The 24936-nt window shown below is 43.8% G+C and overlaps 1 protein-coding gene across 1 annotated transcript in view; it reads left to right on the top strand.

Annotated features, from left to right (window-relative positions):
* LOC102367873 (connector enhancer of kinase suppressor of ras 2-like) overlaps positions 1 to 24936 on the top strand; it is a 703948-nt gene that overhangs the window by 347978 nt on the left and 331034 nt on the right. Inside the window, exon 7 of the mRNA XM_014521487.2 lies at positions 8303 to 8362. Coding sequence (XP_014376973.1) covers positions 8303 to 8362 — 60 coding nt within the window. The remainder of the gene's footprint in view (positions 1 to 8302; positions 8363 to 24936) is intronic.

Below are 24936 nucleotides of genomic sequence, written 5' to 3'. Positions count from 1 at the left end.
TAAAGCATCCCTGCCCCCACCCCCGCACCGCCTCCCAGAGCACGTCTATAAATGCCCATGCAGTGCTAGCCTATAATTGCTATCAGTTACTACATTAATGTATTTGGCAGAGTGGCTCTAAAGTTTCTAACTCTGCTGATTACCATGTGGGATATCTGTGGGGAGGTTTTCAGTTGTCATTTATTAAACAGAGAAAATAACATTAAAAAAAACTACTTTAAAAGAGCACTATAAAGGCTACAAAGTGAAACACTCAAAAATTAGGAAATGCCAGAATAAAAATTACCTGTGCCTTCTTAATTTGATTCCTTTGGTTTGTACAATATGGTTTCTAGAGCAGAGCCTTTGTGTGAATGAGAGGCTGACCCACTGTGAGTAAAGATATCAAAATATTGTGGGTTTTTGTTTTGGTTTTTGTTAACATGGTTTAACTCAACCTTGGAATAAAGTTGACATAAAAACAGGCTTTTTAAGAGGCATAAACACTGCTTCTTTTAAATTGCCTGCAAAATGTTGCAGTCCACATTGAAAATCCCCAACTAGCCCTCCAGCAAACCTAGGGACTACATGAAACATTTAGTGCACAGTTGACTAATTAGCTGTGCAGTAAGTGTCTTGGTGTCTATGCATGTGTCCCTATTTGGCTGGAGTAAACAGATTTAATTTATTTAATACCTTTAAATACAAGTACTATCTTCTTGCAAAGTAAAAAACTCTGCAGGAGCACAGATGTAGATGCTGCCCCAGCTGACTGGGGCATGAGGGTGCTACAGTATGGGGGCTACCTACTGCACTGAATTACCCTCATCCCCCAGCCAGCCCCTTTGCAATATGTTGAACTGCAGGGGAGAGCAGCGCTGGGCTGGCAGGCTGACCCCCTGGGCTTCCTGGCAGCTGGGGCTCCTCTGTCCCAGCTCAACATGTTTCGATCTCAGGCACGTATGCAGATGTGTGCCCAGCAGCCATAAACTCCAAAGCAATAAACTTCAGAGTTTATTGCTGTGCATTAATAGGCACTTGTATATGCACCCTGTCTATATCATTTTGTTTCCATTGAAGTTAATAGCAAAATTGTGTTGAGTGTGGTTATTCAGGATTGGGCCCCTGTTAAATATTTATGCATAAAATGCTTTAAAATGAAAGGTTCTATAAAATAGAAGATGTTATAATACAAATGTAGGATTTCAGAACACTCTATCTGTTTTTATGTGTTGAATCAATAAGACTGCTTGAAGCCTTGCTGATAGTAGAACAGTTTTACAAAGACTTTCTACTGTTGATGACACTTTCTGAACTCTAGCAGTTTTAGCAACTGTCAGTGAGACCTATAAAACAAGCCAAATTCCCTTTCCTCCTACCCCAAAAGCCTGATGGTTCCATTTTCTCAATTATAGTATTCCACGTTTTTGCGCAGAATGCATATGTATATTACTTGGACTGCGCTTTTTTTTAAAACGCTATATTTTCATTTTCTCTAGAACCCTTAATCATGAAGGTGCTTATTCTCATAGGAATGCCTCACTGATAAAGCAATGAAGAGATAAATCAAAGCCAGTGGTTTGTTAAATCTAGGACAAGGTCCATATTTAGCCTGTGAATGACAGTTTACTATGTAGATACTGTTATTACGTTCTAACAAGTTAACAGCGTGTTTCTAAGGCCGTTTGTACACCCCACAGGGGTTTACTTTGGTATATTTCTCCCTCAATTGAAGTGGTGGGTTTTTAAAAACTCCTCTACAATTTAAACCGAAGTAAACCCCTGTGACATGTACACGAGGGTTGGACCTGATCCTTACCTGTCTCTCTAGAGGCGGGGGGAGGGGAAGCTGCTGGCGGGCCAAGCGATCCCTGAGCTGCAGGGGTGGCGGGGTGTGCTTCCCACTGTGGCAGCACCCCCCAGGCAGCACCCACCTGCAGGAACCCAGCCCGGGCAGTCCCAGTGGGCACCACAGCTGTGGAGGGAAGCACCGGGCCCCCTGCAGCCCTGGCAGGCTCTGTGGGGGGAAAAAAAGATCAGGCTCGCTGCTTTTTTTTCTTCAGTGGAGCCTGCCTGCATGGGCTGCCTGCACAGCCCCTGAGCTGCATGGGGCTGGATGCTCCTCTCTGCAGCTACTAAGGTAGCAAACTAAAACACCTCAGACATGTTTTATTTTGCTATGTCCCAAAGTAATTTGACATGCAATACACTGCCGACAGTATAAACAGCAATACCATTAAAGAGGTGAGAAAGGGCATTTAAGCTGTTTTAAAGGCCACTTTTGTGGCATGTACAAAGGCCGTAAATGACCAGAAAGCTTGTAGTTGTGGACAGTTTCACAAACACCATCCCTGAAAACTGTTTTAGCTGACAGTGTAAAGCCTTTTTATATGTGGTACATTTTAGCATGTATATTGCAAAAAAATTAAATGTGGGGACTTAAGCCAAACATATTTCAGTATCATTTAAGATTAAGATTAGAAGTTCAAGTCTTTCTCCTTATAAATTCTGATTAAAAATGAAGCAGAGCAATCCCCAAAACAGCTTTGTCATGGATTGTCCTTCAGAAACACTGTTTCTCTAAGTATCCGTGTCTTCTCATGTTGAAGGATAAATTGTCCTTTGAGATCTTCCTACCAGAGTGCAGTTAAGAGCTGAACTGAACTGTACACAGTACATTATCTGTTACAACAGGATAGGCAAGTGCTGGCAGTCTGCATATCAAGGACAAGGTTTTTGATGAAAAATGTTTACAGTTCTGTAAAGAATGATTCAAAGTGCCATCTTTCAAGCAGTGCACATGTGGCCTGTAGAACAGATGCCATGAACTAAAACAAACATCTTTCTTAGCAATTTTCTTTATTTATTCAGTCTTCTAGTCAAATCCTTTTCTCTGATGGAAAAATCAGTTATAGCTACCATAGTTTATATACAGAAGTATGTAAAAGAAAAATGGTATAAAAATATCACATAACTCTTTTTTTTTTTTACAGTATTATAGCTAAGAACCATGTAATACCATACACAGACTTTTATCTCTTGGTTAAAAATACTGTTCTCCTTTGAGTAACTGCTCATGTATACTATTCTCATGTATACTATTCTCACTTCTGGACATGTCTTGCATCTTGTGCTCTGACTGGTGACATTTTTGCCTTAGGAGCACATATGGGCTAGGTACAGACATTCCAAAAGTCCAAGGTGGAAGTGATCCAAGTTTCACACTTCGCTTTAAGTGCACGAAGTTAGTTTGGGAGAGAATAGAACACCCGTTCGCTTTTTGGTGGGGGTGCAGGACACAAAGGCTACCTGCCTTGGCAGAAGCCAGCAGCTTGGGGCACTCTTGCATGCCTTCCAGTGTGCCCCACGGGCTCTTGGGCTGCCAGAGACTCCCAAGCACAGCTGAATAGGTAGGTCACCACTGATTAGCTGTCAGGCATGGGGGAGCACCCCCCATGCTGCTCTGTCAGCCACAGGAATCATAGAGAATCACAAAGAAGTAGGGCTGGAAGGGTCCTCCAGAGGTCATCAGGTCTGACCCCTGCCTGAGGCAGGTTCAGCCCTATCCAAACTCAGCATAAGACTGCCTTTAGGTATGGCTCAAACCCTTGGGGCTCCCAAAGGGAAGGCAGCTGACAATAGGCTAGCCAGGCAAGCAGCAGAAACCTCTGGCTTCATGTTCTGATGCAGGGGAAGGGGAAGAAGAAGGGGAAGGGGATCCTTGTATGTGGGGATTGGGTCTGGCAACAGCTGTTCCCCATTGTTGCAATTAAAAATGGGGTGCTTAGTGCTTGGGCAGACTGACATGACACTTCCATCGATAATCAGCAGAAAGGCTATATAGGAAAATGACAGGTAGGCTGTTGCAATCTACAAACAAAACAAGCTATAGTCAAGTCCAGTATATTTCTAGCTGTAATAATGGTTTTCTCACCAGCCTGGGCAAGGAAGTGGTCCTCATCTTTGCAGCCTCTCATTAGGCATGGATTCGTCGTCATTGAGGGTAGTCAGCTGGGTGCAGGTTATGATGGATCAGCATGGTGTTTCCCTTCTGAGATAAGCGTGCCTTGCCGGCAGCTCCATCCTTCTCTTATACTCATTCTTCACAGCATATGTTTCTTGATGGGTTGAAGATCAGGCAAAGCTGACAATGTGGAGGTCATTGTCCTTTGGTTATGAAGTAAATGTTAGCCTTTTGGATCCATCTCTGGTTGTTGTGGGTGAAACTGATATGCACAAAACCCCTTGATCACTCTGGAGGTTTATCATTTGCTTAACTATAGTGTGGCTTGTTTGGTCGAGGCCAACACCCTAAACTGGAGATATACTACTTTATTTAATTGATGTGGGACTTGATTACTTGACTTGAGCACCTTAGACCCTGAATTGTAAGGCACTGTATAGGTTGTTGTGATAACTGGGCAGAATCCAAAATATTTTCCAACTGGTACAAACACCTAAATTGGTGAGGGATCTGATAACAAGAAAGAGGCAATCGCATTGAAAGGGGAACTTATTCATAATCAATTTAGAGTAGGTGGGCATGGTCTGTGCTTGATACCAAAGTCAGAGATGAGATTAACTGTATTGTTATGTTTCAGGTGGTCCCAGTCATGAGTTTACATTCTTGTGCAAAAGGGCACTGATATTATAATTTAGTCATTTGAATTCTGCTCATAGGCCCAGACAAGCTCTGTGTCTAGCACCCATGGCAGATCCAGTGACCTGGTAAACTTGTTTCTTATCTACAGCTTCACAGCTGAAGGCAGTAGTGAATGGGCTACTGGGCAGTGGAGGGCATCTCTGCCTTGCCTAGGCGCTGATGATGATTTTGGGCTCTGAGAAATCACTGGGAGGCACCTTCACAGCATGAAACTAAGTGTAGGGGAAAGGGAAGGAAGGAGTGAGTAGTCAGGAGTGCAGGGGGGAGTTCATGGGATAAGTGAGGGATCCCAGCCAGGCTAGGGATGCCCAGAGATCAAGATCCAGGCAGGAGAACCTGTCCACTAAGTGCTGACATGGGGGCAGTCTGGGAATGAGTATCTCCTAGGAGTTGTGATGGGGGCTGGGGATGCCTGTCCTGCTTGGATTTCCTGGAGTGGTGCAGGGAAGGATCACTCAGGCCCAGGTTAGACATGGACACAGACATCCCCCACCCAAACCCTATGCCCCAGCAAATGCCAGCGGCAGCAGCTTTGCTCACTGACTCACCATGCCATGGCCCCACTTGGGGTCAGGCTGGACAGACACACACACACACTGAAGTCCCCTATTCCACTGGGTACCAGGAGCAATAGCATGGTGAGGCAGTGGCTGCAGCTCCACTCCCTTCCCATTGCACCATGGCCCTGCCAGGCCTAGCAGAGACAGGGCACAGCAGTCCTCACTCCATAGGCACTGAGTACGTAGGGGCTCGAGGGCCCTGGCCCCTCCTTGGGAAAAGGCAGTCCCAAAATGTGAACAAGTCCTGGTCTTGGGCTGCACAACTCTGGGACAGCATTTTCCCTGGATTCCCAATATCGTGCAGGGATCTGGGTTTTCCATTTACCATGGAAAAATGTGGGAAATGGCAGGTTTCCCTTCCCCTTGCAAGCTGGCAGAGTTCCAGCCTGTAAGAGGCTATGACACGCATGCACATGTCCAGGAATACAGCCCCAGGCAGTGGTGGAGAGCAGCTTCCCCACATGCCTGCAGGTAAGTCTATGGGGGGGTGGGGGGTGCAGATAGAGGCCCCCACAGTGAGAGAGGGAGTGGGGCAGGAGCTGAACCTGGGTGCACTGCTCAGCCAGGATGGTGCATTGGTGCTAGGGCTGGTGTGGGGAATGGGACCGAACCATAGGCAGCTTTTCAGTGAGGGAGCCCCATGTCGCTGAGCGCACTCCTAGGGTGGGGAGGTATGGTGAGGCATGTGCCCCCCAGATTTGTGTGTGGGGTGGAAGCAGATATGGGCTGACCATGCCACCACCCGTGATGCTGCTGGGTCAGCGGGGGCCACCTCACCATGGTGGCACAGGGTTCCTGGAGGGGGGCAGGCAGCAGGGCGGGGAGCCCTGAGCCCACAGCATGCAGCCTGCATTTACTCTTGCCCCCCCCCCCCCCCCCCCCCCACGAGTTCTGCTTGGCTCTGCTTTTGTTGGGGGTGGAGGGGGGCATCATATTACCACCCCCCCCAGCAAAAATAAAAGTCAGCACCTATGCTTCAACCACTGCTCATTTGCTCTGCCTGCCCTACCCTGCCCTGTCCTGCTGTTGGGCACCTGCCTTTGCCAGAGCTCCAAGGGGTTTGATCCTTCCTTCTGCAGAGCTTCCCCCCTCTCCCCTGCCTAGGGACATTGTATAAATAAATAAAAAATACAGAGCCACAGACACTTCCTTCCCTTCCCCCCTGCCTGCAGCTGACAGTTCAGAGCAGCCAAGTGCAAGCCAAGTTCCAGTGTGCCTCCATGTGAAGGAGGAGCTGGGGGGCCACAGAGGTGCCTGGCCTGCTGGCAGACTGTGACTTGAGTCAGGAGGTGATCTGGTCCAGAAGTTCAATAGACCTATCTAATCTAAACTGATTAAGTCTGATACTGCATCCATCCAGGTCTATCTTAGATCTCGTTCCACCATTTTTAAACCAGTCTATGTGCACTGAACTTTTGTTCTGCTACAGGTTTATATCAGGTTCCAATCACTTACATCAGTTTATGTGTAATGTCTGTACCTAGCCATAGAAGGCACCCTAGACTGCTATTTATTTTCCACTGTGGCAGTGGGTAAATCCCTTCCAGCTTTTCATTTTTTTCTCAACCAGAGTCCCACATTATGTTTAATTCCAAGGAGGGAGGTGGGCAGGATTTCAAATACACTCTGGTCCTGTTTCTCATGCTTCTCATGTACTAAGAGAAATATTTCTCATTTCTACTCAATCATCTGTCAAGCAACAGTTTCATGTGTCTTAGTGACTTGAAGTAAGGAGGTAATCAGAACAGCATCCTTTCTAGTTTCCCACCACTTTCACCATCCTGTGAATCACACTGTTCCATGTGAAAGATTTTCCTTTATTTACCTTCTCTGTTCAGACAGCCCAAAGACTCTACTGCAGCTTAATGCCTTGCCATTGGTTGTGACCCCTCTTTGCTACTGCTACCTCTTTTCTAACAGTGCTACAGATGATGCCATTTTGTGGCCTTGTTGTCATTTTTATGGTGCATTTTCCCTCTTAACCTGGGGTAAACTCACCTCCTTTCATTTTTTCCCCTTCAACTGAAGCAAAGTGGTTACCTACCTTTTTTTGCCAGCTGGACTCACTATGATGCACTGTACATGTTCCATGCAACTTCCACAATGCACTTCCTTCCTTCCCCAAGTGTAAGTATCATGGTGTTTCCTTAGAGATGTAGTGCAACAAGGAAGTCTAACCCTTGGAGACATGAAACATTGAAATTACAATTCCCATGGCACACCATGGCAGCATTTTGAAATAAAAATATTTCAGATTTTGGGTATTTTTCCCTGACAATCAAAATTTTCTATTAAAGAAAATCCTCTTTCTAACCTGTTGTGAGATTTTAACTTCCATTTCAGGATTCTGTAAATGAATATGTTTTAACAGTACAATATGACTTTGCCAGTGTTAGGGGAAAATCTGACTCTTGTGATGATAAGTGAAATGCTGACCCACTTCCCAAGAGCCAAGAAAACTAGCAGCTGAACCTTACTGACACTTCAGCTAGACCTGTCAAGTTTCATTTCTGCTAAATCAAAAGCATGTGTTATTTGAAGTCTCTGCTTCTGTTCTTTGCATCAGTTCTGACAGATTTGTTTCTTTTACATGTATTTATATATATATATGTATATGTATGTATATAATAGTGTGATCACACACACACAGACACATATATACACACAAATTCACATGCACACACACACTGATATTAATATCTATAATTATGTATATATAATATATATATATAAATATTTATGGTATCTAAATAAATGCCACATTGTGTCTAGGTTACCTGCTAATGCCAGTTGTTAAATCCTGTCCAAAGACTTTCTTATGTTATTGTACTGGAAGTGGTGCAGAAGCATTAAAATTGAAAGTATGCTTTTCGAGTGATTTGCAATATGTATTTGTTTTGGGGTTTTTTTTTTAATTTTTATTCACTATAGTTCCCTCCAATCTGCTGAAATACTATTAAGATTAAATCAGAATGCATGTTCTCTTAATATTATTGTTTAAACGTCTTTTATCTTTTTACTTTAGCACGAGAGAGGTCTTTTTTTTTGTAGCAGTAACCACACAGAGATACTAATTATTCCTTCTCTCATCTTTCTTTAGGGGATGTATATCAAATCAACATATGATGGGCTGCACGTAATCACTGGAACTACTGAAAATGTAAGCCTCTGTATTCTAATGAGATTTATATATTGTACCAACAAGAATTAGACATGTATCTATATGTTTAAGATTTGCTTTAATTCAAGCCTATGTTTTGAGATATATATTTACTGAAATACTATATGCACCTTTCCCCCAAATTAGCCATTCAAAATTGGGGTGCGTGTTCCAAGTGAGGATTCTGATTTCCATGCTGGAATGGAGATGTGCAGATGCTAGAATGGCTGCTTGGGGACTGGCTCCCTCCTGGCTGTAGGTAGGGGGCCGGAGTCTGAAACAATTTCAGGGGGGGTCAAAACTGCAGGGGTAGTAGCTCTTACTGAGGCCACAAAGCCTGCCAAGTTTCAAGGAGATCGGTGAAGGGGTTTGGGGGGAACTGCCCCTCAAGCTGTAGACAAGCAAAACTAGTGCCATGGGTGGCACTGCTTGTGTTAAGGCTCAGCGTGGTGACAGCTGCAGGGATGGTGGCCCCTGCTGTGATGCTTGCCAGCTGCCTAGGAGATCGGTGCAGGGGGAGGCTGCAGCCCTGCCCCCCTAGCTGCTGACAGGCAAAACTCGTGCCAAGACTGTCTGTCTTGGGGCAGTTGATTGTCTGTATTGATTCTTTCCTCTGCTTAGCCTGGATTTCCAGGTGCTAATTGATGCTCGTTAAGTCGTTATGTAGTAGCTAGGTCCTGTGTATTGAGCTGGTCCCTCAGTCCCTGGTGCCTGAGTGAATCATTATTGATTGATTGGTAACTGGTAGCAGCTTAGCAGCCAGGCCTGCCCCAGTGTCTCCCAGACCCCAGTACAGACACAGTCAGTCCCACAGGCACCCATGGCACGAGTTTTGCTTGTCTGCAGCTTGAGGGGCAGTTCCCCCCAAACCCCTGCATCGATCTTCTTGAAACTTGTCAGGCTTTGTGGCCTCAGTAAGAGCTACCACTCCTGCAGTTTTGACCCCCCTGTGTTGTAACACCTAGATGTGACAGGAGTTTTGCTTTCAAGAATTTGAAGTACAATTGCCCCCAAACCCCAAAACCCCTAAACCAAATGAAGCTTGGCAGGCTTCATCCTCTCTGCAGAGTCTACCACTCCTGAAAATTTAATCCAAATCCAACAAAAAACAACAAAGCTATAGATATTTTACTGTTTCCCCATGCTACCCTATGGCTGGATCTCCAAGGCAGCTCCGAACCGCTTCGGGAAGCCTAACAAGGCCAGCCTTTAACCCGGATATACTGCTTCGGACCCTGAAGCATCCAAAGCTTCCCTGGATCTGAAGCTCTGTCCAAAGCCTCACACAGCCCTAATATCTAGATATTAGTGGTGTTTCATTTTAATCATGAAAAAAATGTGGATTTTGGGTTACTTTTTGTAATCTGAAAATTGGGGATTTTTTTTTTTTTGTCAGAGAAAACCAAGATCCCTGTGTATCACATTCTTGAGTGTAACTATTTTTCTGTCGCATCAAAATGTCGCTCTTAGAAAACCATGACTCAAGCAGGTTTTCCACCTACTTTTGATCAATCTCTCATTATAACTCAGGGCAGTTGCATTCCATTTTTAAAAGGTTTTCATATTCCAAGTATTGGCAAAAATCATGTAGCTGATGGAATTCGAACTCAGCTGTTTCTTTCTAATATTCTTTTTGTTAACACCTACATAAAACTTGCATATACATTTCCTTTAGAATATTTCTAAATAATATTTGTCCAAATAGTACCACAGACTTTTCCAACCTAAGTATGCAGGCATAAAATATATAAAATATACTGCTCAACCTCAGTGTTTGCAGTCTTGCCTGTTTCAAGTCTATTCAAAAGACTTCTTAATTCATCTTTCTAGTCCATTACATCACTATCCCCATGCTTCTAACCCTTCAGCTGGTTCTCATTTTTTTATTGCTTTAGATTTCTTGTGTTTACTTAAAAAAACCCTCTCCAGCTTGGCTCTCCCTCCCACTCCTACCATTTATTTTATTGCAAGATTAACTCCTGCATTTATTCCATAAATGATTATTGGTTGTATGATTCTCCCATTCTCTGACAGGAATCTTCATATTTTCACCTGTTCTGCCCTTACAAATAAGTAAAGCTCCAGGTCAAAATTCATAAATTTTATTGCAGATTACTCCTCAAAAGTGACTTATCTTAGACATCTCAAATGGTTTGATGGATATCAGGCTATATTAGCTGCTTCTCATTATCTATAAATAATTGTGCACATCCTTTGTTTCACCCATTCTCTCCTTCTCAGCAATCTAACCCACTTGTCTGTCTTTACCTCCTGTACTATGTTGTCGTCTGAGAATAAATTCTTTGGGACAGAGACTGTCCTTTTCTACTTGTATGAACAACACCTTACCCAAAGTTGTTCTACCCAAGCCTCAAGGCACTACAACATTATAAATATACAGTGTACAGTAATGATGATGATGAAAACCATTATAACTTTTTCCGTATCCTGAAAATTGAGGGTAATGGAGGCTAAGTACAGTTGTTCAAAAAGCCTGTCTTTGACCTCTGAGATTTGGTGTGTGGGAGTCAGAGTCAGGCTCTGTGGGGCTGTACCTAAGAAGAAGGGCATTGGAGTCCCTGTCTGGGTGTGCAAGAGCCAGGGTTGAGCTCTGCGGGGCTGTGCCTGAGTGCAGGAGCTCTCCTGGGCTCTAGTGTCAGGTGTGTCTGTACATCATAGGGTGCCTCATGATGGAGGGTGGGAGCATGGCCCAGGGACATGGGTGTGCAGGTCCCAGGACTCATGCAGGGTTTGGGTCATATTACAGGGGGCAAAGGGTGCGGTGAGAGAGACCTAACTGTATGTGTATACTACAGACCATCAAAACAGGGGGAGGAGCTTGGTCTGGAGTTCTCTTGAGAACTGGCAGAAGCTGCATATGCACGGGACATGGTCATCATTGGTGACTTCAATTACTGAGACATCTCTTGGAAGGAACACTCGGTTAAGTCAGATCGGTCGTGTTGCTTCCTGACCTGTATTGAAGAACTGTATATGATTCAGAAAGTGCACTGGCCAACCAGAGATAATGCTCTCATAAACTTGGTCTTGGCCAAAGGAGACACTCTGGTGAGCAACCTGATTATAGAGGGTAGCCTGGGCAATGGCAACCATGAAACCATCAAGTTCACCGTCTGTCACAAGGCAGGCAAATTAGTTAGCAGGGTTGAAGTTTTAGACTTCAAAAAAGTACATTTCAATAGGCTCAGGGCAATAGTAGGGGAAGTGCTATGGGACCAGGAACCAAAGGTGAAAGGAGTGCAGGAAGAGTGGTCATTCCTCAAGGACATGATCCTTGAAGCACAAGAAGTCCAATCCCATGTGAAAGAAAGTTAGCAGAAGGGCTGGTGAGCCCTCTTGGCTTAACAGGGATGTCATGTGTCTCTAGTGGGTTATGGAATAGAGAAAATCCCACACAATTTACTGATTCGTTTTGATGCACTGGCTGGGGGAGTAGTTAGCTGATTGCATGATTTCACAATGATTACACACTTAATTTATACAACACAATTTTATTTTAAAACTCTTTGCTACGTATATAACACTGCTTAGCTTTAAGAAACACCACAAACATTAAAAACACAATAATTACATATATCAGAAACAATGCTCCGAATGCACTTCCTTCCCAAACAATGCTATAAGAATTAGTGTTACAAAAACAACTACAATTACAACTAAAAGTTAAATTTGAATCAATACTGTTATTTTTCATAATATACTTACAATCCTAGAATTCCGAGAAGCCAAATACCAAAATATGGTTTCATTCCTCAGTAGTACGATTTAATGGGTTGGCCTCAGTAGTACGGTTCAATAGGCTGGCCTCAGCAATACGATTCAATGAGCTGGGCTCACCAGTGATAGGACTACGTCCCCTTCCTTCAGTCCCTTTCGGGCGCTCCGCGGCTTCAGCGTGAACTAAGAGATTCGTGTTCACGGAGAGGCTTGATTAGGCGATCAATCTAATCCGACCTTATACTTGCGATTCTTCCTTCGTTGTTCTGCAAGTGAAGTCACCTCCAAATTGGGACAGTAAATTACAGGTTTTTATTGAGTGAGCTGCCGTCATTGGGCTCCTCCTACTCAATTCATCATAACTCCCAAATTTGGGCTTGGATCTTACTCAACAGAAATTACCTTTGTTGAGCATTTTTAAAATTATTCTTGGGGAGACTTCCATATCACTGTAAATACTCTTTTCTTTTTACCAGTCTGGTTAAAAGGCCTTAGGCTTTGATGTCTTGGAATTTAGGACATTTGCTTTCTTTGTAAAAAACTTCTAAAGGTACAATTTAGATTAAGGTTTTAGGTGAAGTCAGGACATTTCGCACGTAGCTCCAAAACAATGAGCTAGATAAGGAGATGGATCCTATCTTCTTCCTGAAACTGGCTAATGGGCAATCTTTACAAACATTCAAACTATTTAATTCAATATGACATCATGGTCCTCTTGAAAAAGAAGTAAGAGGCATACAAACAATGGAAGCTTGGGACATCCCCCAAGGAGGACTGTACAGCAATGGCCTACACTTTTAGGGAGCAGATTAGAAAGGCTAAGGCTGTGACTAAACTTAAACTAGCAACAAAAATCAAGGACAATAAGAAGCCCTTCTTTAGGTTTGTCTAGTGCAGGAGGGCTGGACCTGATGATTATGTGAAGTCCCTTTCAGTCCCTAACAATCTATAAATCTATGAATGACAGACACGCCTCCTTTCTCCCCCCTCCCCACTGCCTGCTTGCAGCTGAGAGCTCGCAGGAGGTAGGAGGTGGGGCTGGGGCAGGTCTGTGCTGGCTTCGCTCTGGTACAGCTCAGGGGCAGGGTCCATTGGGTGCTTGTCTGGAGCAGCTGTGTGGGGGCCAAGTACTAGCATACCTCCCTGTGAGGGAGATTGTGGGGGGTCACAAAGGAGGCCAGGATGTTGGAGGACAGTGCTCTAGTTTGAATTGATAGGGGGTTTGTTACAGAAATTTGATTCACCAGTCTAACCAAATTGATTATATTTGAATGTGTATTTATCCTGGTCTATCTTAGACTGAGTTCCACCAGTTTTAGACTGGTCTGTGTGCAATGAAGTTCTATACAGTTATTGTTTTAGATCAATTTCCAATAAACTTAGACCAGTTTCTGTGTAATGTCTGTACCTGGCTACAGTCAAGAAATCATGGACTATCTGTATTAATATTTCAGACATTTTTTTACATTGCCCATTAATTCATTTCTTTTAATGAATCTTCTTTTTACTGAGAGTTATCTGAACATGGATATATTTGTATGTAGATTCAATGTTAAAGACTTTGCATATGTCTCTATTTTTACAAGTACTAGTGAGATGCTGTAGTCTGACATGTTCGAGGCTTGTCAGTGAGGCCCTAAGGGACCACGACCCCAGGCAGAGGGGAGTCCAGGAAGAGTGATTGCTTCTCAAGGGAGCGATCCTCAATGCACAAGCTAATTCTATTCCATCTCCGAGGAAAGGCAGCAAGAGGGCACAACAGCCCCCCTGGCTCTCCAGGCATCTAGCAGAACTCCTGAGGCTAAAAAGAAAGGCCTACAAAGGGTGGAGGATGGGAGTCACCTCCAAGGAGGAATATTCTGCACTGGTCCGGTCCTGCAGGGACCGAACCAGGAAAGCCAAGGCTGCAACTGAACTCCAACTAGCTTTGAGTATCAAGGACAATAAAAAGTCCTTTTTCAGATATGTGAGGAGCCGGAGGAAAAGCAAGGGCAACATTGGACCCCTGCTAAACCAGATAGGACAACTGACGCCCAGGAAAAAGCCAACCTATTAAATGGGTACTTTGCATTGGTCTTTCATCAGTCCCATGAGACGCCCATGCCCGCTACGGGACAGGGAGGTCCAGGTGAGGGAGATCCCTTGCCTTCCATCAATGCGGACCTCATAAAGGAACACCTTGAGAGGCTGGATACCTTCAAGTCATCTGGCCCTGACAACCTACACCCCATGACACCGTCCACCCCAGGGTACTCAAGGAGCGGGCGAGCATCATAGCCCAGCCTCTGGCACAGATCTTTGAAAACTCCTCGTGCTCTGGTGTAGTGCCCAGACTGGAAGAAGGCCAATGTGGTGCCTATCTTCAGAAAGGGAGGAAAGTGGATCCGGCAAACTATAGGCCCATCAGCCTGACTTCTATCCCAGGGAAGATCTTAGAAAAGTTTATTAAAGAGGCCATCCTTAATGGACTGGCCGACACCAACATCCTGAGTGATAACCAGTACAGGTTTGTTGTGGGCAAGTCTTGCTTGACCAATCTCATTTCCTTTTATGACCAGGTGACCTATCACCTGGACAAGGGAGAAGAGATTGATGTCATATATCTTGACTTCAAAAAAGCCTTCAATCTGGTATCCCATGATCACCTCTTGGCGAAACTGGCCAATTGTGACCTTGGGTCCACCACTATCCGCTGGCTGGGAAATTGGCTCCGTGGGCAGACCCAGAGGGTGTTAATTGATGGAAGTCAATTGTCATGGTGCCCTGTGACCAGTGAGGTTCCAAAGGCTCTGTCCTTGGACCCATATTGTTCAACATCTTTATTAATGATGTGGACATTGGAGTCAGAAGAGGACTGGCCAAGTTCACCAATGACACCAAACTTTGGGGCAAAGCATCCACACCTGAAGACAGGAGGGTGATCCAAGCTGACTGGACAGGCTCAGCAAATGGGCGAAAGAGAACCTGATGGTGTTTAACACTGAAAAATGCAAGGTTCTCCACCTTGGAAGGAAAAACCTGCAGCATCTTTATAGGCTTGGCAGTGCTACACTGGCTAGTGCTATGGAAGAAAGAGACTTGGGGGTCATCATTGACTACAAGATGATCATGAGCCTGCAAGGTTATGCTGTGGCTAGTAAAGCGACCAAAATGCTGGCTTGCATCCATAGATGCTTCTCAGGCAAACCCTGGGACATCATTCTCCCCTTGTACTCAGCCTTGGTGAGGCTGCAGCTGGAGTACCGCGTCTAGTTTTGGACTCCACAATTCAAAAAGGATGTGGAGAAGCTTGAGAGAGTGCAGAGAAGAGCCATGTGCATGATCAGAGGTCAGGAAAACAGACCTTATGACGACAGGCTGAGATCTATGAGGCTCTTTAGCCTGGAAAAGCGCAGGCTCAGGGGTGATCTGATGACCACCTATAAGTTTATCAGAGGTGACCACCAGCATCTGGGGGAACGTTTGTTCACCAGAGCGCCCCAAGGGATGACAAGGTCAAACAGTTACAAACTACTGCATAACTGTTTCAGGCTGGATATAAGGAAGAATTTCTTTCCTGTCTGAGCCCCCAAGGACTGGAATAGCCTGCCATCAGAGGTGGTTCAAGCATCTACGTTGAACACCTTCAGGAGTAAATTGGATGCTTATCTTGCCGGGATCCTATGACCCCAGCTGACTTCCTGCCCTTTGGGTGGGGGGCTGGACTTGATGATCTTCCAAGATCCGTTCCAGCCCTTATGTCTATGAAATCTATGAAATCATGTATTTTATATTTCTACTTTTAAAAGTTATATACTGGAGGTTGGTATTTCTTACATTTTCCTAAACTATAGGACAAGATAAATGAATGCCTATGTTTCTCAGAACAAAGATGTATGTCTCTTTCTTGTCTTTAAGCAGAGCAACCACTATATGGGGCCAGTAGTTTACATTTGAATTCATTCTGTTAAATAAACTCTGATTCACACAATAGCAATTTAGGTTTTTTGCCTCGGAATCAACAAAAGTGTTTTGTTTATAAGTGCAATGTCTGTAAATGTTGAAAAGTGCCAGACACTGGTAACTTATGGAATTGAATATTTTGGCATATTCATAGTATTATAGCAGTTACACTTGATCCAGACTGGATCTGGAGCAGGGGTGGGTAAAATATGGCCCATGGACTGGATCTGGCCCATGGAGGGGATTTGTCTGGCCCACAGTGGGTCCTTTGGTGCCACCTGGCTGAGGCGCTGCCCAGCTGAGCTGCCTCTCTAGGAAGTCTGGGTGGCAAGGGCTCCTTCTACCTGTAGCTGCTGCTGTCCCCAGCCCTGCAGTAGTGGCGGGGACCAGCATGTGCAGCCCTGACCTGGCATGACCTGTGTCTGCTTTAGGCTTGCCCGTCTGGGCTGAGTAGCAGCAGCAGCAGCAGCGGCACAGAACAGAAACTGCTGCTCAGCACAGGACAAAAGCAGCCCCTCCCCCTCACCACCACCGGCACTTCCAGGTGCAGCTGCCCGGAGCCTGCATGGGGCTGCCCTGCATCTCCGCTGCATCACCACCACCTCTGGGCTGCCGCATGAGCCATTAGTGACAGCACAGAATAGATGCAGGGCAGCCCTGCGTGGGCTCTAAGTGGCTGCACCAGGAAGCACTGGCAGCGGGAGGGGCCGCTTTTGCCCCACGCTGTGCAGCAGTTTCTCTCCCATGCCACCACTGCTCACTGTGTGCTGTGCAGCAGTTTCACTCCCATGCCACCACTGGGTCCCAGTGCCGGCTCTGGGCTCACCCCTCCAGGCTGAGCAGCAGCAGCAGTGGCGGTGGCCAGGCAAAAACTCTTGCTCAGTATGGGGCTTAGCGTCTCCTCCCCCTCCTGCCACTGGGCAGTTTTTGGTGCAGCCACCCAAAGCACACACCATGCCAGGCTGCCCTGTGGCTCTGTCACTGCCACCTCTGGACAGTCCTGCACGGCAGTGGTGAGCAGCCGCAAGGCAGCCTGGAGACAGTGGTGACAGAGTCACAAGGCAGCTTGGTGCAGTGTGCGTTCCAGGTGGCTGCATGAAAAGCACCCCAGTGAGTGAGGTGGGGGGGAGCTGCTGCTGCTGCCACTCAGCTGGGACAGGTGAGTCTGGATCTGGCACAGGGTCAAGGCTGTGTGCACTGGTCCCTGCTACTATGGAGCTGGGCCCAATAGCAGCAGCAGCCGGAAGGAGCCACCCCAGCCCCTCTGCATGCCCAGGGGCAGCAGGATGTGCCAAGCTGGGTGGCACGAAGTGGGTGTGGGCTGCACTGGGGCTGTGCACTGTTGGCAGTGGCAGGAAGGCACCACAGGGGATGAGGGCTCTGGGCTGTTGCAGGGCAGGAGGCTGACCAGCTCAGGGGGGCACATGTGGGGGTTCCCATGCACACCCCACATATACACCCCAAACCCCACAATCACACCCTCTCCCACACACAATCACACAGCCAACAAGCATGGCACCCACCCACATGGCTCTGGGGGGAGCCCCACTCGCTGCTATATGCGCACACCCCAGCCACCCTCCCCCTCCACAAACCCCTTACCCACCCACACACACACTCATACATCCCTACAAACCCCATATCCACCCACATCCACAAATATCTCCACACGCTCCCCCACATTGCACATACACCCACAGCCTCCCATAAGCCCCATACCCCACAGACACTTCCACATCCCCCACAATATACAAGACTTCATTCTGAGAATTAAGACTTCATTCTGAGCTACTTTGAAATCACTTCTATATATAAAGTACAAACATGCACAAATCAGGACAAAAATATTTAAAAAAAAATAAAATTAAAATATATTATTATGGATGTTTGATTTTTAGTATATAATTTGTTGTTTTCTTTCCCGTTTCAAGATGATAAGCCCCCTTTCCCAAAGAAGTACTTCCAGGAGCAAGGGGAGGGACTTCTAGTGGCAAAGATCAGAGGTTTGGGGTGGGATTTCTGGTCCCAAGGTGGAAACTAAGGTGTGGGACACTTGTTAAGGGTCAGGTTACCTCAACAGCTCACCAAAACTTATCAAGTGGCCCTGTGGCCAAAATAATTGCCCGCCCCTGATCTATAGCCACATATGAGCAGTCACCAAAGGCTGAACTGTGGCAAATATACTCCAGTTCAAAAGAAAAAATATATATATTTCTGTAGTTAAATGCATTATTGTAATTACACATTTTGTGCTCATGTGTTCATGATTACAGGAAAGGCATGTCCAATGAATGCAGTAAAAAACACAAAATACTATCTATGCTAGTTTTTGTGAAAAGGTATAAGTGATAAAATAAAGAACCACATGTGACTTAGGACCTGTGTCCGGAGTATTACTGCATTGTAGAATCAAAGATGCAGTGTATATACCAAGTAAACAATGCACGTGTAATGATGAATAATTATCAGTTCAATTTTTTTCTCTTCGTTATGTAATCTGAGTGGATTGTAGATTCTGTTAGGTCTGTGTTAACCAAACTAATCTTCAATAGCAAGCTTTGCTTGCAATAACAGAAAAATAAACATGGTAGATTTCTGGAGAAATTGTTATCAAGCAGCTGAGGATGACTTTCATTCTTTGATGTGCTGCCTTTGCTTGGATTGACTCATAGCTTTCATAGACATTAGGGCTAGAAGGGACCTAATGAGATCATCGGGTCCAGCCCCTTGCCCAAGGCATAGGAAGTCAGCTGGGGTCAGATCACCTCAGCAAGATAAGCATCCAAGCATTTCTTAAAAGTATCCAGAGTAGGTGCTTGCACCACTTCTTGGGGGAGTCTATTTCAAACTCTGGAGACTTGGACGGCAAAAAAGATTTTCCTTATCCCCAGTCTAAAACAGTCTTCCAGCAGTTTGTGACCATTAGATCTTCTCTTCTCCCGGTGAACAGACATTCTCCCAGTTCCTGATGCACACCCCTTGTATACTTATAGGCTGCCACCAAGTCACCCCTGAGCCTTCGCTTCTCCAGGCTGAAGAGTGCCATGCCTCTTAGCCTCTCTTCATAAGGCCTGCTCCCTTGACCTCTAATCATGCACATGGCTCTCCTCTGGACTCTCTCAATCTTCTCCACATCCTTTTTAAAGTGTGGAGCTGAAACTCATGGAGACTGAATCAGTAGACTCTTTTTGTAATTTGAGAATAAAAGAAAACAGGTTGTAAAATATTATGGGTATGTCTGAATTGGCTGAATTGACTGAACTGCCAGACAGCGCTGAGCTAAAACATGAAACACCACCCCTCACACACCAGCTTACTATAGTTTGGCAGATGGGCAAACTAGCCCTTCTCAGAGTTTGGAAAGTATTTCACCATAGTGCCTCCTGAAGCAGTAAATTAGCACCACAGACACAATTCTTAGTAGCAGGATAGAAGAATGAATAAACATGAACAGGCAGAATATAAGGGATGTAGGTAATGGGGGGAGGATATGCTTATAGAAAGTATTTGATAAAAGTTCTGGAATAGAGAGATCCTTGTTAACAGACATGAAAGTTGTCTAAGTTGGCAGGAAATGCTGAGCAGAAAGCTCTTATAGAGATTGTCAAAAAGGGCAAAGAGGGTTAAATTGAACAGAGGAAGTTGAAGAAGAAGAGAGAGAGAGAAATATGGAACAAAATAAAAATAAAGGATGGCAATTTATAACTCAATCCTAAAAAAAGATTAGCTGCTACAGCTGACTGAAGAGTTCTGTGATCTGTTTCACTTTTAGATGCATGTCAAAAGGTAGCCTGTAGACTTCTACATAATCTGCTGTACATAGTGCTCAGATGTATGTGCAGTTCCTTTAGAAAGTCAACCATTCCCGATCAAGCTGAGTTAGAGGAAGGAGATGTTAGCTTTATTCTCAGATAAGCATCATTATATTTTCAATTTTTGCATCAACTTCAGTAAAGATATAGAAAAAGTAAAAGGAAATTTTGTATATACCATATTTACTCAAATCCAAGGGCATATGGTGAGGGGGGGGGCATATGGTGAGGGGAAGGCATTGGGGGGCAAGTATCAGAGGGGACAGGCAATGGAGGGGGATGGGAATAGGCATGGGGGGATAAAGGATAGGAAGGGCAGGCAGGAAGAGCAAGAGGCAGGGGAGTGTGGGAGGGTTTGGCCCTTCTCCTCCTGACACTGTTGCTTTTCCTGCCACAGTGGAGGGGAAGGATGAATTTAAGATGAGCTTCTACTCATTAGATTTTATACATGGAAAATTCTAATGCATTTATAATTTTCCATATATAAAATCTACTTTGGGGGCAGTCATCTTAAATTCAAAGTTGTCTTGGATTCAGGTAAATATGATCATTAATCTTGTTTTACTGTAGTCCCAGAAATAATAGCCACATCAAAACTGAAGGCACACAACAAAGTAGCATAATGTTTCTGAAAAAACAAACCACAGTTTAAATCAATAAGACTAGTACCATATTGTATAATTAATGTGACTAAATATGGCAGAATCGGGGCCACTAATGCCTTAATAATTGAGATTATTGAAGTAGCTGCTGGGTTCCTGCTGGGTTCCTAGCTTGTTAGTTAGCTATTCCTGCCTCTTATTAAAAATTACAGGTTTCAGAAAATAATTTGGTTTTAACCATGGCATACACTTGAGATGATAGACCCTTTGAATTATAATGGATGAGGAATGTCCTCCTGCTGTTCAGTTAGTATTTTAGAATAACATCAGTGTCAAATCTTCTTACCAACATGGGGTACAAGAAACTCAGGTCAACGGTATTCAAACTTCGTAAAGCAGATATTGAAATTATGCACTGCTATTGTTCAAATTGGGGAGAAAGGGTCGGGGGGAGGAGAAGTGCCACTGTGCTAGTAGTTAAACTCAACATCATTTACAGCAAGTTGAAGTATGGTACACTGGAACAATGTAATTTGCTTTCTGGTTTCCTTGGTCTATATTGTATATTTTCAGGTAATTTTATACTACCAGGTGCTAAGAGATTACATGGCCAAAGAGGGACTAATAATTTCTTTTTAAATGTTGTGGTTTTTGAAGACAAATATCATTTTAACTGAAGCCCCAAATTGGTGTCTTATATACTCCTTTATGGTGTCTTATCTATGGTGTCTGCATTGCCTGAGCCATGAACCTTCTAAGTGAGCCTTCTCTGATTGTCAGAGAACAGATTTAGGTCACACATTGATTTAATTGCATCACAAGTAATCAGATCTTTTTTTGTAACTTCAGTTCATTTTAGAAATATTATGTATTTAGAGAAAAAACCCCACCACTATATTAAAAGAATGTTACCTTGCTGAAATAATAGATCATAAGAAAAATCCACCAGACCAAAGAACATTAGAGTTTAAAGGTAAGATTTGCCATGTGTAGCTATAACAATTCACAGTAGGGGAACACTTAAAATGAGGCAGTACTGTGCTTAGGTACTAAAGATGTCAATTTTATTGCTTTGTGGATTTATCATAAAATCTTAAGGGTCCTTCATTACAGTTTGGTGAATGAACTAAACATTTAACTCTTGAACCATTGATAATGTAACAGGAATGAAGAGTGCCTCTTAACTTGATGACTGTTAATTGATGCCTTGCCTTGCTGTTAACTGACAGTATTAATGATTAGGAGAAAGTTTTTAAATGAGAATTTTTTAAAAATAATGAATTTAGGAAACTATTAAAAATGTCTTTGGAGTTGAGTGCTGAGGCCTTTTTTCCTTCCTTTTTAATCCAATGAATGACTGAAACTAATCTGCCTACTGTATCAAAGGAAAAAAAGGTTCCTTCATCAGGATATGCCAACACATGATATATAACAGTAAATTATAAAATGATTTTAATAGAAGTAGGATATATACACCAGGTTTGACTTTTTTGAACCACAATGACTGTGAAAATATATTATATATAGAATGGTATGTTATATTTATTAAGAGAATAGAGCAGTATGGTCACTTACCTTTCTTTTTAATAAGCTGAAATATATATAATACAAAGCCCTTTACATAACTCAGCTAAAGTTGAATATTTCAGCTGGTTTGCCTTAATATAATGTACATTCTCTGAATGTAGAACTGAAATGTGAAGTTTGCTTAAACCAATCTTTTTTTAAGTTGTTACCTGAGAAATGTGTCACTTGTATATTTTGACAAAGCTGTAGTGAAGTAAATTAAAATCCTTTCACTTTGTCTATTTTAATAAAATCTAATTAACTCATAATTTGGCGTTTCAATTCATTCACCTATAATTACTATTAAAATGTTTTAACTTAAAAGAATTTGGAAAAAAACTGTATCAAAAGAGCATTGAAAAGGCATAGTTTTAAAAAAACTTCTTTCTTATGTTATAAAATATCCCTTGATTATTAAAATAATAATACAGTTTCAAAATTGAAATAATTTTTCACTATTTATACTGTGTGGGCATTTTACATTTCTATCAGCTTGAACAAGGATGTTATGTTAGTCTATTGCAATTTCTGTAAAAAGCAGCATAAAGAAACAGTCCTTTAATATTAATTTAATATAAGCATATTTGTAATACTAATTTGACTTGGCCTAGATATTATAATGCATTTATGTTAAATGGTTAGATGAGTGCAAAGTTGGCACCTCCATGTACCTGCATCAGCCTCACCCGAGAACCACAGTATGTAGTGTGTCAGAAGGGCAAGTTTTAACTGACACGTAATCCTTTAGAACGACTACATTGCTTTATATGCTCCTCTAGTTTTGTACCAGTGCTGGGGAGGGGTGGGGGGCACAAAGAAACTTGAGAATACAACTTCTCCCCACCTTGACCCTAATGACACAGTAGAGAAATTGGCACCTAAAACTGGAAAGAATTGTTTAGATTTCATGGAATGGATGGAACAATATAATATAACTAATTGAAGGAAAGCTTTGGCTAAGTATCAAGAACATGTTTTAATGATGAAATTTCTCAAATAAATGGTTAAAAATCCCATTGCTTAAGTCATTTCAAAGTAGATTGAACAACACTGTAGGGAATTATTCTGCACTAGCACAGAAATAGGCTGCATAAGCTAATTGGACTTCATCTGTATTTTCTATTGCTCTGTATCTTATGATTTAATGATATATTGCAATTTAATTGCTTGGACCTAAAATGATTAATTAAGTAGAATCCAAAGACTTTGAAATGGAGTCTTATGACAGCCAAACTGAGATTAATTTAAAAAAAATAAGATATGGGGTCATGATGGGAAGAAAGAACACTAAGCTGAAATGATCTTTGTAGTTTGTAAACCTAAAAAAAAAGACTTTTTTAAAGTTTGATATATGTTTGATAATGTAAGCAAGGTTCCAGATGAAAAAAACTAAGCACAGTACAACTAGGATAAGTACAGGTGTTCAAAAAGCCTGAGGAGTAATTGATCTAACCTAGACAGATTTCTGCAAGTGGCCTAGGTTAGATCGGAAGTGAACAGAATACATGTTCGCCCTTTTGTTGGGGGGGGGACATGCAGGCAGCCTGCACTGACTAAGGCCAGCAGACTGGGGGTACTCCTGCACACCTTCCAGCAGGCTCCACAGGCTACCTAGGTTGCTGGAGACTGCTGAGCACAGCTGGACACACAGGCCACCCCTTATTGGCTGCTGGTCACAAGTGAGCATGCCCCCAACCCCTCCCATGTCATCATGGTCCCTCCCCTGCACCCAGCCCTAGGCTTCAGGGAGACCCCAGAGTGGGTCGCCGCGGCATGCCCAGCAGCCTGACTGGTGGCAACAGGGAAGGGCTGCTCCACAGAAAGAAGGATCAGGCCCCTTAGAGCTCTGGCATGAGCAGCAGCCAGTGACAAGACACACTTGGCAGCCTGGGAGCACAAGACCCAGTTCCAAATCTAGTTCCCTTAGCCAGTCCCCACTCTGGCTCAAGATTCTTGCCATGTGCTTGGCTTTTAGGAGCACTTCTTGGAAGAGACCATCCACGTAATGACACTAGAGAAGACATCTGCAGATTGCAGGACCAAGGATGCAGGAGGTACCCATCATGGATTTCTCTGAGGAGGCCTACTTCTTTACTTCTTCAACCCCCCATTCTAAGACATCATGGCCCCAGTAGGATTCCATGAAACTTGAAAATGCCTTGATACTGAGATTCCTACACCAGCTACTAGTTTCATAGGATCATAGGAAAGTAGGGCTAAAAGGAACCTCATGAGGTCATCTAGTTCAGCCCCATGACCAAGGCGGGAGCATCTGTGAATAAACTGTCCCAGCCATAGGATAACTGCTTCAGTACAGCCCAGAAAGCACAGGGATAAGTGCCCCAAATGTTGCTTGGCATTGCCTCTTGCACTCACTATGAGTTGCTCACAACACCACCTCCAGCACTACCACTAAGAATATTGTCCTGAACAATTGTATCCAGTTATAATAAACTGCAACTTTTTGTGGTCACTTCATTCCACTCAACAGACCTGGAGTCTACACCAGTGCTGGCACATTTCACAGCTCCAGGTGACTTGATACAGCAACCAGAACTGGAATCTTGACTGTTTTCTCTGCCTCCACTGGCACCATTAATGGACTATTGCTCCCTCAAAATCTACACAGCTTCGCCTACACATGAGCTGTATTCTGTGAAAAGATATTTTCAGCAGTCTCCTTCTCCTTTTCCTTCTCCTTCATTCATGTATTGGCTGCAAGAACCACTGAAGAAGCATCAACGTTTTCACAAGAAGAATTATTCCTCTAGTGTGGTATTCTCTACTCTACTCTGTAGTGACCAAACCTTTGATGGTGCTCTCAAGAGATTTAGTCCATCTCTCTTCTTTTGTCCTCCTTTTTTCCCCCATTGAGGTCTGGCTGTTATTATGGCTGGTTATTATACCATCCAAT

Source organism: Alligator sinensis, unplaced genomic scaffold (assembly GCF_000455745.1).
Source record: "Alligator sinensis unplaced genomic scaffold, ASM45574v1 scaffold666_1, whole genome shotgun sequence".
NCBI lineage: Eukaryota > Metazoa > Chordata > Crocodylia > Alligatoridae > Alligator > Alligator sinensis.
The sequence above is the reverse complement of the archived record's forward strand: the minus strand, read 5'-3'. Positions and strand labels throughout refer to the sequence as shown.